At 38.8% G+C, this 15242-nt stretch overlaps 1 protein-coding gene across 2 annotated transcripts in view; it reads left to right on the top strand.

Annotated features, from left to right (window-relative positions):
- GBE1 (1,4-alpha-glucan branching enzyme 1) overlaps window positions 1–15242 on the top strand; it is a 150894-nt gene that overhangs the window by 33174 nt on the left and 102478 nt on the right. For both annotated transcript variants that reach the window (XM_081907874.1, XM_081907873.1), the window contains exons 2-3: window positions 5280–5449; window positions 12737–12852. In XM_081907874.1, the coding sequence (XP_081764000.1) occupies window positions 5280–5449; window positions 12737–12852 (286 nt within the window). The remainder of the gene's footprint in view (window positions 1–5279; window positions 5450–12736; window positions 12853–15242) is intronic.

Here is a 15242-nt window from a genome sequence, read left to right as displayed (position 1 = left end):
GCACCTCCCTGTTCCTCTCTCAGATGAGCACCCCCTCAATCACTTATAAATGTATTTGAGTTTTAATTTCAAAACCCGATTCAAGAGGATCAGGCAATCAATATGGCCTTTTAAGGTTGTTGTTGTTGTTTTAATTAAAAATGACTAAATATGAAGATGCCAGCATTCTTTCCCATTTATGTCACTTGTACTGAAGCTAGAGGTTAGAGGCATCATGAACTGAAGTGATGCTGAAGTAGGTGTTAGAAGTAGGTGTCCCAATATGAAGCAGGTCACTAACCATCCACTACACAACTACACACTTGCAAGGTAGTAATGCTCCTTGAGTATTGCGTCTGAGTAGTCATGCTTAAAATGCAAAGCATAAAAAAATGATTTGATACAAACATTATCAAACTAATTAATTAATTTTTTTTAAAAAAAAAAACAGTTGTCTTTTGATTTGCAGCTGTGCTAATTAAACAGGGTTCTTTCCATTGTTCTCAGAAGCTTAAACAGTCCATTATAGACAGTGTGAATTATATTTACTAGCATAACTGAACCTACATAGTATTGTTGCCTTGTTTCTCTTCTTGAGTCTCTCACAGAGGTATGACGCACAGTAATTGTACGGGTATAGCTTAGCTCACAAAGTGAACCTCAGGCCGAGAGGCTGAATGTGGCTTTCCATGTGTCTCTGGCTGGAAGTTGCTCCAGACCGTGACCATTTCCAAGCCACACCCCTCCCTATACAGTGGTACCTCGGGTTACATACTCTTCAGGTTACATATGCTTCAGGTTACAGACTCCGCTAACCCAGAAATAGTGCTTCAGGTTAAGAACTTTCTTCAGGATGAGAACAGAAATTGTGCTCCAGCAGCGCTGCAGCAGTGGAAGGCCCCATTAGCTAAAGTGGTGCTTCAGGTTAAGAACAGTTTCAGGTTAAGAACAGACCTCCAGAACGAATTAAGTTCTTAATCCGAGGTACCACTGTACTGTTCTTCACACTCTATGAGTGCTTCTGTATATATGGCTTCTTGAATTGTGATAATGCCTCTTGCTTGCCTGAATGGAGAGATGGGTTCTGTACCACTGGCTTAGCTCGATATGTAAATGCAGTTTTTTGGGGAAAGTCTTGCTTGATAAATTTATTACTTGTCACGCTCAGTGAATGGTTGCGAAGGCTACATCTGTTTACTTTGCTAAAACGGCGAGGGAACTTGGAAGCAACTTCTTCTCACTTGGCAAGAAAGATCCCTTTAAGTTAGCATTACACCTTGCAATCCCTTGTGGTCTACTGTGCTTTTAACATCTTTTCCCTTCACCATTTATGCAGAGAACCAAAATTAGGATTGCAAAAGTGAAAACAATCAATACAAGAGCCATGTGACACTTGCTTGGTATAGGACTAACACAGTTTGCCCTTAATAACTGTTGAATTATGGAGCGAATATACATCAACACGTATCTATTTCCTTTGAGATTCCAGTCAACTTTGCTTTATTTTTTGGTTTTTGTGTATTTTACTCGTATGAGTGCTGCTCACATGAATTTATTTTAGTAAAAAGTTAAAAAAAACAAAAACAAAAGAGGATTGCGTGAAACAGTGAACTGAAGTTAGGTAGCAAGTGTTAAATAATCCATCCATTTTGCAGGCTCTAGCCAAGGAAATGACTGATTAGTTCAATCGATGTGTGAAATCCCACCAACCTTCCATCTCACTGCTTCTTAGCTCTTTCTGCCTTTTTAGGGTTTCCAGGTGACAATGCCAAAGTAACCGCAGAAGCCACAGCTAATAAAAATAACCCAGCCAAGTTCCTCTTACAGGAAGCAGCCTTCCTTAACCTACTGCTCTCCAAACATTTGAACCAGAAAACTCATTCCTGGCCATTGGCTGTGCTGGCAGGGGCTGATGGGAGTTTTAGCCCCAAATATCCGATGGGTAGCACATTGGGGGAGGATGCTATTGGGTTAGGAATTATTTCACTCCCTGTCATCAGTCCCAGCCTTTCAGTCCTTCAATCCATACTTGTCTGCCCACTTCCCTCTTACTCATCCCATCATCTCTGTATTAAACATTAGGAGTTTTTGTTTGTTCCGCTCCTTGTCTAGGCAGTTTGGAATGATTAGCAGTTGCCTGTCCACACTATTTCAGCTAAATCAATGTCAAGACGTTTCATTGCCAAAGGAAGAATACAATTACATATTTTCACACCATACAATGTGTTTTGTAATGGACACATTTTCTGTGGAAATTGTCACTGCTATATATTGTTAATTTTCAACAAAAGCCGTTTCTTTTTCACCAGCTTAATTAGTAATGTAATGGTTATACATGATTACTACATAATTAGTAACATAATGCAGTGAAGGTGGAAGTGGGCAGTTTCAAAGTTGTAATTAACTTTTTCCAGAGGACTATTTGTGGTAAGCATGTATTAATTTGCATAATAAATAGAGGAACAGCATAGGAAGCTGCCTTATAAGAAGTCAGAGCATTGATCCATCTACCTCGACTTGCCGCAGTTCTTTACTTTTCCTGTAAAGTTAGAACATCCTAAGGTACAGTGGTACCTCAGGTTACATACGCTTCAGGTTACGGATTACGCTAACCCAGAAATAGTGCAGATGGACAGGTTAAGAACTTTGCTTCAAGATGAGAACAGAAATCGTGCTGTGGCGCGGCGGCAGCGGGAGGCCCCATTAGCTAAAGTGGTGCTTCAGGTTAAGAACAGTTTCAGGTTAAGAATGGACCTCCGAAACGAATTAAGTACTTAACCCGAGGTACCACTGTACATACATTTTGTTGCACCAGATAACTGATGGCAATCAAAAATGAAGGGAAACAAATAATGATTTGATTGTATGTGACTACTAAGCAATTCTTTACAAAGAGTGGACTCCAAAGAATTTTATACATGTGATTCTTTGTGCACATATGTCATTGCTTCCTTACCAGCTGCTTCACATACTTCCATAAGGTACACTGTGGATTAGCCACTGCATTAGGAAGTCCTTCCCCTCCACAACCCAGCAAAACAAAAAAGATCTGCTGTACACGCAGTGTTCCACACATTTGTTCAAGTCCTAGCCTTTACAGGAACGTCGCTATCTGTAACATATCCAATTAGCATCCAAAAGCACAGACACACACAAGAATATTTGAAAAAGATTAAATTGTAATAATGAAGTCCTTCCTTGACATTTCCAGTCATCAGCAGTTATTTGGTAGAGATGTAAACACTAATAGGTAATTAAAATTTAGTAAGTGAGCAGCATATTTCTTAAAAATTCACAGGAAAGTTATTTGACAGCCTTAAAAGAGAGTGAATATTCCCTTAAAGTGCATGGGGACAATGCCACTGTCATCTCCCTGATTAATTTATCTTAAGATGAAACCACCATTTAGGACTATATAGTCATCAGCAACTGAGAAGTGCTGAGATTTACAGAGTGTAAAATAAGGTTTCAAATCAAGTGTCGGTACTTGCCATAAGAGTATGGGACTAGATTTCCTACCTGTCTTCCTCTGGAATGGCACCTGTGCCTTGAATTCATACATGACAAGTAAGAAATTTATCAGGCAAGGCTTCCCCCCCACAACTGCATTTCCATATCGAGCTAATCCCAGGGTACAGAACCCATCTACGATACATAGACTCTATACTGTACTGGTAGACTTCAGGTATGAATGTAGCTAGCTTGGGATGTCCTAAATGGTTTCAAGAGTTCTTGTAAGAAAAAAGACAGTGAGAGAGAGATGTTTACTTCTCTATATCTGTTTTTGTATTTATATTCATGTATACATATATTCATATCCTGAAGCCACATTCCAATTCATGAGGATGCTGATCTCAGGGCCCTTAATACTAGGTTGCTCATCACTAACTCCTGCTTGGATCATGCAAAAGACCAGGTCAGCACAGTTCCTGCACCACTTGGGTTCATGCTTGATAGTACCTGATGTTATTCATGGTCCAGTATTATGCATATAGGTAATGAATACCTATATGAGCAGAGCAAAGAGACTGAAAGGTTTTTGTACTACAGCAGATTCTGCTTCACTGTGCCCCACAGCAGACTTAAATACAAACACTGTGCTCCTTTGGCATGGGGAACTGCAATGCAGATGGGCAGTACTTCTGTTTTGGGGTTGCTAGTGGTGGTTTTCTTACAATGTCCTGTACCCTTTGCCAGAGACTGGATTCACGTGTATTGCGGCAACTTGTTTTCTCGCTGTGCTTTGACCTTTCCCCCTCCAAAAGTGCATAAATCGTCTTTTCCCCTCCTTTTTTTTGACTTATATTTTATGCATTCAAATTAAATTGCAACAAGCTTTAAAATTCTATCACCTGTCACACATGTTTGTTGAGAAAACAACTTTTATATTTAGAGCTCTAGAGAGCGAGAGAGTGTTATATACTGCATAATAAGAGAACTGACTATGGAGGTTACAGAAATCATTACACTGTTTTGATGCATGATACCCATGGGCAAATTTCCCAGTTGTAATGTTGGGGTTTCTATGTGTGGAACAAGAGCATTATAAGAACATGCCCACTATCCTCAGGCTCTGCTTCTTCTGAAATTCTTACTGGCTGTGAGGTAAATACCCGCCTCTGGAATAAATGCTGTTGGGAAGGCTTAACCTTGTGAGTTAAAAAAAGTAATATAATCAACTGGAATAACGAATAAATGAGACCTAAGGACCCTCTTAATACGATGTCTCTAAAGTGACTCTTTCTATACCACAGCTTTAAATAAACCTGAGACTGTTTCCCAGCAGTGGTATTTTCCCCCAAGGTGTAATATCTTAGTTGTCACTATGATTGATGTTTCCTTTGAACAAATGACCCTTTTAAACTAGATAAAACTGAGTATCTTACAATAGAGGTGCCATGCTCTAGCTTTTGTTTTATGAAGAAAAACTGTTTCTCAAGGAAAGTGTGGGATGTTTTGGTGGCCATTTGCTTTAGCATAATGATCCCAGTATTTTGAAAAATTAGCCTTTTAATAATTGGATTCGGTGGAGTGCCACATAGCTGTCATAGTGAATAACAATTCACTCCATCAGTTCAAAGCTACTAGTCACAGAACATATAGTATTCTTATAACGCCAGATATACCTAACTTTTAGAATTCAAAATTTTATGATCTGAACATTTGATGATGCTTAAAAGGAATACTGGGACTATCATCTAATAGACTTGACTGAACAAGTCTTAAAATGGGACTTTCGTTGGCAGCTTTACTGAAATTATTTAGTAATACTTTCCTTCAATGCATTTTTCTATTGAAAGGTATAGTCTCTTCCATCGCATCTTGAAGAACATTGAAGAAAATGAAGGTGGCCTTGACAAATTTACAAAGAGTTACCAAACATTTGGAGTCAACAGATTTATTGATGGAGGATTGTACTGTAAGGAATGGGCTCCTGGGGCAGAAGCTGTGTTTCTTACCGGAGACTTCAGTAAGTATTTTCAAGCACATGTTTTATGTCTTATCCTCTGTATGCGTCTGTTTTTCTGTTGATTCTGTTTTTATGCCCATATTTTCATGGCTCTGCACATTAGTTCTTTTAAATAAAGGATTGCCAGCTTCAGGGCTAAGTGCAAAATTTGTTGTTGCCAGGTTATCACTACAATCTTAACAGTATATCAGAAAATGCAATTTGATGTTGAGAGGGGAATGTGTGAGTGAACAATAGGTGGCATTCACTGATGCTTTTAATGGAAGACCTAAGTTCAAATCTCTTAATTAACCATGAAACACACCAGGGGAACTTGCTGGTTCACTATTTGTCAGTCTAACCTGGTTCACAGGATTGTTGTGAAGATAAAATTGGGGGTGGTGATCGACACACCATGTATGCCACCTTAAGCTTCATGGACAAAAGGCAGGTTGCAAATAAAATGTTAAATACATCTAGACACATTAATTTAAAGCTTCTTCTCTAATTAAGAGGAAATAGTATGCTTTTGTTTTTTTAAATATCCATTTGAATAGCTATTTGGAAAAGATGGGACTGCTATTGGAAAGACATGGCAGTAGAGCCCAACTGACTTCAAGGTCCTTCGCCTTTTGGCATGTGTGGTATAAAGGCAACAGAAGTGACTCTACAGAAGTGACTTCAAGAAGTGCCACACCTTTCTGGGAATTTTATCATTTGGATTAGAAGTGTCTTAAGTGCAGCCTTCTAGTATTCTCTGTCCAGTTCTTTGGACTCTGCAAGGCCACACCTATTTCCCAGACTACATTGTCTCTGCTCTGAGCCCTCCTTAAGTCCTTTGGGTGACTGGAATGCATTATTGAGCTGTGGCAATGCCTCTTGATTGATGTAGAATAGAAAGATGTTCCTCCTGAAGGAGTTGGCTTTCAATAAAAGAAAAAGCAAGGAAAAGAAACCCTGCAATAGGGAGAAATAAGGGTAAGGTGAAATCCTATGTTTACTCAGATATAAGTCTTACTGAATTTGGTGGGGGCTTGCTCCCAAGTAAGTGGGGTTATGACACAAACCTATGGTGGCAAAACACATATTATAAATTCCTTGTCAAGCTTTCTGGCAATGTGGACGGAGGTTTAAATGGAATGAGGTAAACTAAGAATCACCACTGAAGACAGCAATTGGAAGTTGCTGTGAGCAAAAGTAATAATATGGGCAGCATAGTTTTAGATAGACCAGAGCAAAAAGCATTACAATAATCAAGATGTGAAATATTAAAGGTCAAATAAGCATTTTTGAAGTTGAAACAGAGAAAGGAAAATATGAGCTTGAGCAACACTGCTAAATATAAAAATGACAAGATTTGACAACAGAATCAATTTGGTGGAAAGAGAAAAGTCAAAAATTGTACTAAGACACTACATGTAATCAAGTTTGTGGAACATAATTTTTAACAGATAATGTGTGTGTGTGTGATTTTTTTCATCCTAAATAATCAGCTGTTTGACCTATATTAAGCTTCAGGTGGCACTGAGGTATGAAGACAGAAGTAGCCAAAGGATGGTCAGGAACGTAGTAATGATTAGCAGTAGAAAAAAGAAAAGTAATGTTGAAAGCTGTCAGCATAGAAAAGCTACTGGAATCTAAAAGAGGAAATGAATTTTCAGTGTGTGAAAAAGATGGATCATGAACAATGGATCTGAAGATCCCCCACAGACTGAGTAGAAAAGAGAAAACTGCTGGCAAATGCTGAAAGCATATAAAACATAAAATATAAAAACAAAACCAAGTGAAAACTCCAAAATGCTAGACTAAAAAGAAATGTGGCGAAGAGAATCAAAAGCAGCATCTATACTGGCGAATAAAGAATTTAAGGCCATGATTCTTTCCTAAGAGATTATTACTCATGAAAAAGGTCTTACTAATGTTTCCAGGTTGAAGAGACCAAAAGCCAGATTGAAATGGGGGTAAAGAAGTTACTCAAAATATCCTGAGACAAATGGATACCAATCAATCAACAACCTGATAACAATACAGAAGAGTACTAAAAAAAAAAAGTCTGTATTTTAGTAGAAGGCATTGGTTGAGAGGTTGACAGGGGCTTGCATAAGGAAGGAAACCTTATATAACACATTCTGATCCTGCAGGGTCAACATGTAAAGCACAGTTGAACGAAACTGAAATTAGAAAGTTGATAGCAGAAATTAGATGTACTTGGCTTACAAACAGCAAACTTGTAAATTGCTCTAAGAGCTTGACATGCTTATTTTCATTCAATAACTGGCTGACATACTCTTAATTTGAGTGTCTTAATTGATTTGGGTTTCAAAAAGAGCTTTAAAAAAATATTGTAGTGCCAGAAAACATCTTTCAAATAGAACTTGTTTGCTGTGTCTCTTGTGATTTACAACAAATGAACCTTATTGGTTCCATGCAATAGCGCTAAGTGTTCAGTGATCAGATGCTGAGTGAAGCGCTAGTTTCATTCAGCTACTAAGTGTGCATCTGCTATTGGGAATGCCAGTATGTCTTGGTCCCAAAAAACAACTTGAAAGGGAAGAAGAAGTTCACCACTGGTCACTCTCTCCATATATGCACGTGACATGCTAATTGGAAGATATAATCTGATCTTTGGTTTTCACACATAACCTTCTAGTTTAGTACCTTTAGCTTTGCACTGAGATGATTGGGCTGGACGCATTTACATTTTTATTATGTATGTCAGTCTTCCTCCAGGGTGACCAGAGGCAAAGAATGTGGATTCTGTACCTTTTAAATAATTCGATAGAAAAGGGACATTTACCAGATTCTGCATGTCATGCAAAACTCTCCCCAGTGTTCTCTTCCCAGTGTTCAATGGATTGAATGCATCTCTTTATAAACTTAACACCACTACTTCAAGATGCTAATAAAACTAATCAGTAAGATGTCTGGACTGAATCTTCCTTTAGTCTTCTAGATGAAAAATTATGTCAGTTGCCCTATATATCTTATTCATCATCAGTCAAAGTAGAAGATTTATTCCCAAGGGGGCAGTTAATGGAATCAAAAGGCCTAAGGAATGGAAGTTGTCATTAAATGCAGATGGGTATCAGTAATATTCCCAGGAGGAATTGGGCTGCAAAATCCCAAAGACATAGAATCAAGTTGCTAGTGATGTGCTTGCTTTGATATTATATCATTTTCACCTACCTTTACATTTCAGTTATGTTAAAATACCTCAAATTTAGTTTGGTTTCTGTTTTTATACTTTGTACAGCACCTAGTAGGTTTTAGGGACTTTGGAAATAATTCATATTAAATGCAGAATTTATTATTAACTTGGAAGCTGCTTGAAACTCAGAACTGAGTTTCTAGAAACTAAACTAAAACCTAGAATGCCAGATTCCTTTTAAAACTTATTTTACCAAGTAACTGCTTCATTATGAGCAGAGAAGGTGTACCAGGCCTGGAACTAAACCAGCTTCTCTCTCCCTCCTTCTGTCTCTGTTCAGTCTTTGTTCTCTTCCTGTTTCTTTTGCAGTGAGAATTGCTTAGCTTCCATCTGCCCATGACACTGCAGGATGAGTAATAAGTGTGTGTGAGTGAGAGTACACACCATCCCGTATTTTAACTTTTAGTGTGGGCCTCCAGTTGCGCTGAACCAAACGTCTCTTGACTTACCCCAAAAAAGCCACTCAAGACTATTAAAAGAACATTCACAGCATTACGATTTGTCAATTAGTAGTTTTAAAAGCTTAGTAAATCATGTATATGAGGCAATTAGTAAGCTGAAGCTCTGATACGAGAGGCGGTATTGACATTATAGTTTCCTGAAAAGCTTCTGGTAAATGACACTGAATATTTTATTTACACATTTTATTGCTTAGTAACTAAGGGAGTACAAGCAAAATATCAGTATCTTAGAGTTTGCCACTTCACAATAAAAGTCTTGTTCATGTGTATTTAGAACCTTGATAGGTGGTTTAAGACAGAACCCCCTCCCTGGTGCCCTCCAAATCTTTTTTGACTGCACCTGTCATCTGCTCTAGCCCACACAGCTGGGGATAATGTATTTCAGACTAACTATGTATTTCAGTCTAATTGCATAGAGCTTCTCTAGCTGCTGTTCATGAACGCATGGCACTGACATGGAGAAACTTCACAAGATTGGCTCAACTACATAGTGTGCGGAAAGCTAACATTATGGCCAGTTGTGTGGCTATAGTTCCATGTGGAAGTCACATTTTCCTGCAACTTCTGTGTTGGTTTCCTAAAAAATTGTTCCTGAGTGTTGATGTATGCTAAAAAAGCATGACTTGGAATGTCACATTATTTGACACTTGGCAGTTTCCCCCTTGAATTTTTATTGTACTGAAACTTTAAGTGCTGTATTTTCATGCCAGTGAATCAGTGCAGTTTTCTGTTTTCGTTTTCTTTTAAAAAGGCAACATAAAGTATTTAACCTCTGCCATTGCATAACCTCTTGGGAATCGGTGATATGACATTCATACTGAATTGGTAGTTTTGGGAAACCCTGGCCCCATGACTTTGGCATCATGGGGATGAGCCACACACTTGCCCCCCATTCCTCTCTTTCTTCAGCAGCAGTTTGGAAGCTTCTGCAGCTTGCTGCGATGTCGCCAACTTGTACAAACTTAACTATGCTTTGTTGAAACAAGCCCACTTCAAACCATGCAAACCTGCTTGCAGCTGTGCTGCAGTAGCAGAGAATGAGCAGGCATAGCACACATGAGCTGCGGTGGAGCACTGGGTGCATACACAGTTACTAACTAAATGCAGCTTTGGCATGCAGATTTTGCTTAATATAGTCAGTTTGAAATATGATTACTGGGCTGGGTTGTTGAGCTTGTGAGAAATTGAAGTTTTCAGATGGCGCTGAGGAATAAGTGTCAGCGCCCCTTCCCTCACCTATCAGGATAGCTGGGCAGAGGAGAGAGGTTCTTGTTCTCCCAGCCAAGCAGAAGATGCATCTTGGAGACAGATTCTGCTTGCCTTAGATCAGGTATGTCCAACAGGTAGATTGTGATCTTACGGTCAATCACGGCGGTGTTACAGGTAGATTGCAGGATTAATCTAAGTGATCGTGGGGGTCCTCCTGACCGATCCCTCCGAAAAGCTCAACAACAACCGTGGCCACTCGAACCCCCAAAAAGCTCAACAACTCCTGGCAATGACAATAGGTAGATCACTGCCAGTTTTATTATAGTGAGTCTCTTGGTAGCTGGACGTGCCTACCTTAGATGACCCAGCAGACTCCAGTTGTCCTCTCTATAACTTGCCGGATCTCCTCTATATTTCAAACAGCTGCTTGCAAACTCCCCTGCTGAAATATATCACTTCCTCTACACCCTTATAATAATAATAATATTTAATAATAATTTATTATTTATACCCTGCCCATCTGGCTGGGTTTCTCCAGCCACTCTGGGTGGCTCCCAACAGAATATTAAAAACACGCTAACACATCAAACATTAAAAACTTCCCTAAACACGGTTGCTTGCAGATGTCTTCTAAAAGTCAGATGGTTGTTTCCTTCCTTGACATCTGATAGGAGGGCGTTCCACTGGGCGGGCCCCACTACCAAGAACGCCCTCTGCTTGGTTCCCTGTAACATCACTTCTCGCAGTGAGGGAACTGCCAGAAGGCCCTCGGCACTGGACTTTAGTGTCCAGGCTGAACAATGGGGTGGAGACACTCCTTATTGATTTATAGATCTCCAGCCTTGATTCCTGCCTGCAAAAAACCTATTGTCTGTGTGTTTGTGAAATGAAAAATGTAGCTGTTCTTAAAAACACTATATATATAGATGATAGATATAAAATTGCTCAATATATTTACAGTATGTAGATACAAACTTCCAATGTGACTAAAATGCATTGCCAAAACTCAATCAAGCAAAATGAACCAGGCATGAGTTGGAAGGCCATTGAAATGTCAGTGGGTTAGATGGGGGGGGGGGGCTAGCATGTCCTTCCCCCACCCACATGGAAGACCTGCATAGGGTTACAGTTGAATTGTTTTGTAATTGTACTAATGCTGTTGCATTTTAGTGTTGCAAATCTTAATATACCTAGTCCCAAATACATGTTCTGTTGGTGAAAATGCATTTTATTCAGAAGAATGAGGAGCAAACCTTCATCCCAGGTCGTTTGTTAACCTTTCCCTGCTGGCATAAATGTTAGAATAATAATGAGAGAGAGGTTAGGAACAGAAAAAGAAAGTTTTTTTTGCAGCTGTCTGTATAGTCATGGCAGTTGGGTTCAAATGAACTGATAGTGGACGCATATGGGGAGAATCCTAACATGTTCACAGATAAAGGAAAAGAAGAAAAGGAACTACTTCAAGAAATGTTAAGAAAGATCAGAGAGAGAAGATTGCATTTGGCAAGGACAGAGTCTCGGGAACAGAGGGCGCAAGGAAGAAAGAATAGTAAGATCAGCTGTATCAGTGATGGCAGAAACCTCTAAGTGAAATACAAAGAAAAAGTGCCATCAGTAGAATGTGTTGTCACAGATATGCACGAAGACACTTTTTAGTGCAATAATCTGGGCAGAATCTAGACTGAAAGGAATCAAGTAGGGAATTGACAAGCAGGAAGTTGAAACGCTGAGAGAATGTGACACATTCTAGGCATGGATAGGAAGGGAAGTGGAACAGGGTAATGAGTGCTATCTAGTCACAAGGGATCAAGACAGAGTTTGAGGATGGAAGGTACAAGAGCAAAACCACAAGCGAATTTATGAAAATGCCAGAAGACACTGCAAGAGTGGACTAACGGTGGAATAGGCTGGGGAGACAACAGATAGCAGACCAAGGAGGGAACTGTTTTTTTGTTGTTGTTCTGCCTACCACCCTCAGTACATTTTGTAGAAAAGTGGGATATTAATGATTATTCTTCGTTGAAAATAATGGTCTGATAAGTAGATTGAAACAGAGGACCTTTTAACTGCAGCTTTTGCCAGCCTGGGGCCTTGAGATGTTTTGGAGTATAGCTCCTATTGGCTCCAGCCAACACAACTGGTTTCATTAGAAGAAAACGTTGAAGGAAGATGGCGTTCAAAAGAAACATGAAGAGGACCAGTATGCACTGTGACAGGTATTATCAGGGAAGTATTGAGGAAAAAGCCTAAGAGGGAAACATGTGAAAGGAGGATGAAGAAAGGAGTTTTATGCTTTAAAAAATCTCAAAGTAGTAAGATTTATTGCACAGAAAGAAGCTTGGTCTTCATCTGCGCCCACTTTCTCATTTTACATACTAATGATGCATTTTAATACATGTTCAATATTTTAGTACTTTTCTTTTATTGCAGATAACTGGAATCCATTTTCTCACCCGTATAAGAAAATGGATTTTGGGAAATGGGAGTTGTTCATCCCACCTGGACCAGATGGATCTCATCCTGTACCACATGGATCAAAACTAAAGGTGCTCATTTCAAAATTGTACTTTTGCTCTATCCAGTCATTCTCAATTCCTGATAGCGAAGTTTTTCCTGCTGTCGCTCTGATGTGCCAATTTATATTTTAAAGTTCAAAGGAGACTTGCAGATTCTTCTCTTCACCTACATGGCTTCCTGTCAAAATAATATAAAATAAAGGTATCACGACACTGCAGTGAACAAAAGGGTTTATGGTGAATAAGGAAGGTGACTTTACTGCAAACCTAAAATGGCTGAAGATAGTTAAGGGTTTAATAAATGTTGAGAGAAACCCAGGCAGAGGCTTACAAGTTACAGGGATGGGACTTTTTAGAAAAGGTTGTTTGTTTGTTTTTCCAAGTTATGTCCCATCTGAAGGAAACTTGTGGAAATTTAATGATAAATGAATACGCTTTGACTTGCATCCTGGGAAATGTGAATGCAGGATGTTCACAGAAGGGCACATCTTTGTCTCGACCTTCTTCTGCTTCCCTCTGAAAAGCCACTCTGGAGACTGAGTGTTGGGGACTGCTGGGGGGAAAAGGCATTGGCCAAAATTCGATGGAGAATTGAATCTAAGGAGCCATGACTGGAACCAGATTAACTGCCAGCCAAAGGCTCCATGCAACTGCCTGTGAAAGAGCTTAGAGTTTACATACTGCTGTAACAACATATTCTAGAGCAATTGACATGTTTTAGCTTTTTCAAAAGGATGTGTAAGTGGAATAATTTTGGAAATACCATAGAAATGACTGTAGATCAAAGGTACTGGGATGTACTGTAGAAGGTTCTCCCACATCCCAGGAAAGGCATCAGGCAGCGATAAAGAAGTGGTGCTGTGTTTTGTTTAATATGTATATCTAATACTCTGATCCACCCAACACTTAAGGACTACTTCATCAAATCCCCAGGTACAGTTAGGGGGAAAATATCTTACCTACAATATTAACCCTTAAAGAACCAGAATGTATTTCACATATTTTACTGTGCAGGCTTGGATGATGCTAGTCACACTTCTCTGAAGTCTCTCAGCCCTACTCACCTCACAGAGTGTTTGTTGTGGGGGAGGAAGGGAAAGGAGAATGTTAGCTGCTTTGAGACTCCTTCGGGTAGTGATAAAGCGGGATATCAAATCCAAAACTCTTCTTCTCCTTGAAAGTTTGCAGCTGTAAGATGAGGGGCACTTCAGAACAACACACACACACAAACACACACACACACACAATCTCATACAAGAAGATGATGGGATCCAAGCCATATTCTTTTCCTCACATTTTTAAATAAAAAAAAATAAGGATAAAGTTTTCCACAAATGCAAATTAATCTTTTGAAACTTCACCACTGTGGCACGTGCCATCATGGCTCTAAAAGAGACAAGTGAAATAGGGTAATTCAGAAAATGCTGGTATTATTTTATTTTATTAAATAGATTTTTTTACCCCACCTTTCAGGGTCTCTACCTGCAGAAGGTGGCTTACAACACAATCGGTGAAAATAACAACGTACTATATAATAGCAAATTATTTAAAATAGCAAAACAACATTAGTGGTTCACTTGAAAAGAAAAGGCAAATGAGAGCAATATGTTCTTAATGCTAAGATGTATTCACTATTAACATTAACTATATTCAGAATATTGATGATGGTTGCAGTCAGATATCATGATGGTAGCCCAGCTAATTTATAGATTTCATTGTAGGCTTGTTAGTAAATGATAGGAATGTTCTGGTTTCCTTTAAATTTACATTGAGCTGGAAAAAAATGCAAGAAATCTTAAATGAACTGTAAACTTTTACTATCTTTCAAACTGTGCAGAAATATTTAATAATTTAATATGCATTCAATCATTGGGTCAATTATCATATGGTGCATTACCAAACATTGATTTAGTAATATTTGAAATAAGTCACTTTCTGCTCAATTGCTTTCGCTTAGGTAAGTGAGTAGAGGATTGCACCATAAATGGGGGGGGGGGGGAATTGCAATTGAGAAGTTGTTAAAAGGCTAAAAGAGTCCTATTTCTAAAGATGTAACTTTAGTAACACTAATTCTTCTTAAACTAGATGTTCATACAATTAATTTGCTACTAACCAAGAGGTATCTTTTGGACCATAATCTACACCTCCAAAAACGCTATATAAGTGGAGCACTAATGGAAAATTGTATAACATGTTGAATCTGGAAATAAAGTCTCCCTAGGATAGCCAACGTAACAAATAATCTCAGACTAATGCAAATTTATATATTACTCAATTTTTTGCTCCTGTTCAGAGCTCAACCAATTTTCATTTTCAAAGTATGGAAAGCTTTTTCTAGCATGTGTCTTGGTTTCCTTTAACCATCTGGAGCCATTTCCTCTATAGGCATCTTTCAAAATAAATAATAACTGGAACTGCAA

This window comes from Podarcis melisellensis (genome assembly GCF_964234715.1).
Source record: "Podarcis melisellensis genome assembly, chromosome: 4".
NCBI lineage: Eukaryota > Metazoa > Chordata > Lepidosauria > Squamata > Lacertidae > Podarcis > Podarcis melisellensis.
This window is presented reverse-complemented; position numbering and strand designations above follow the sequence as displayed.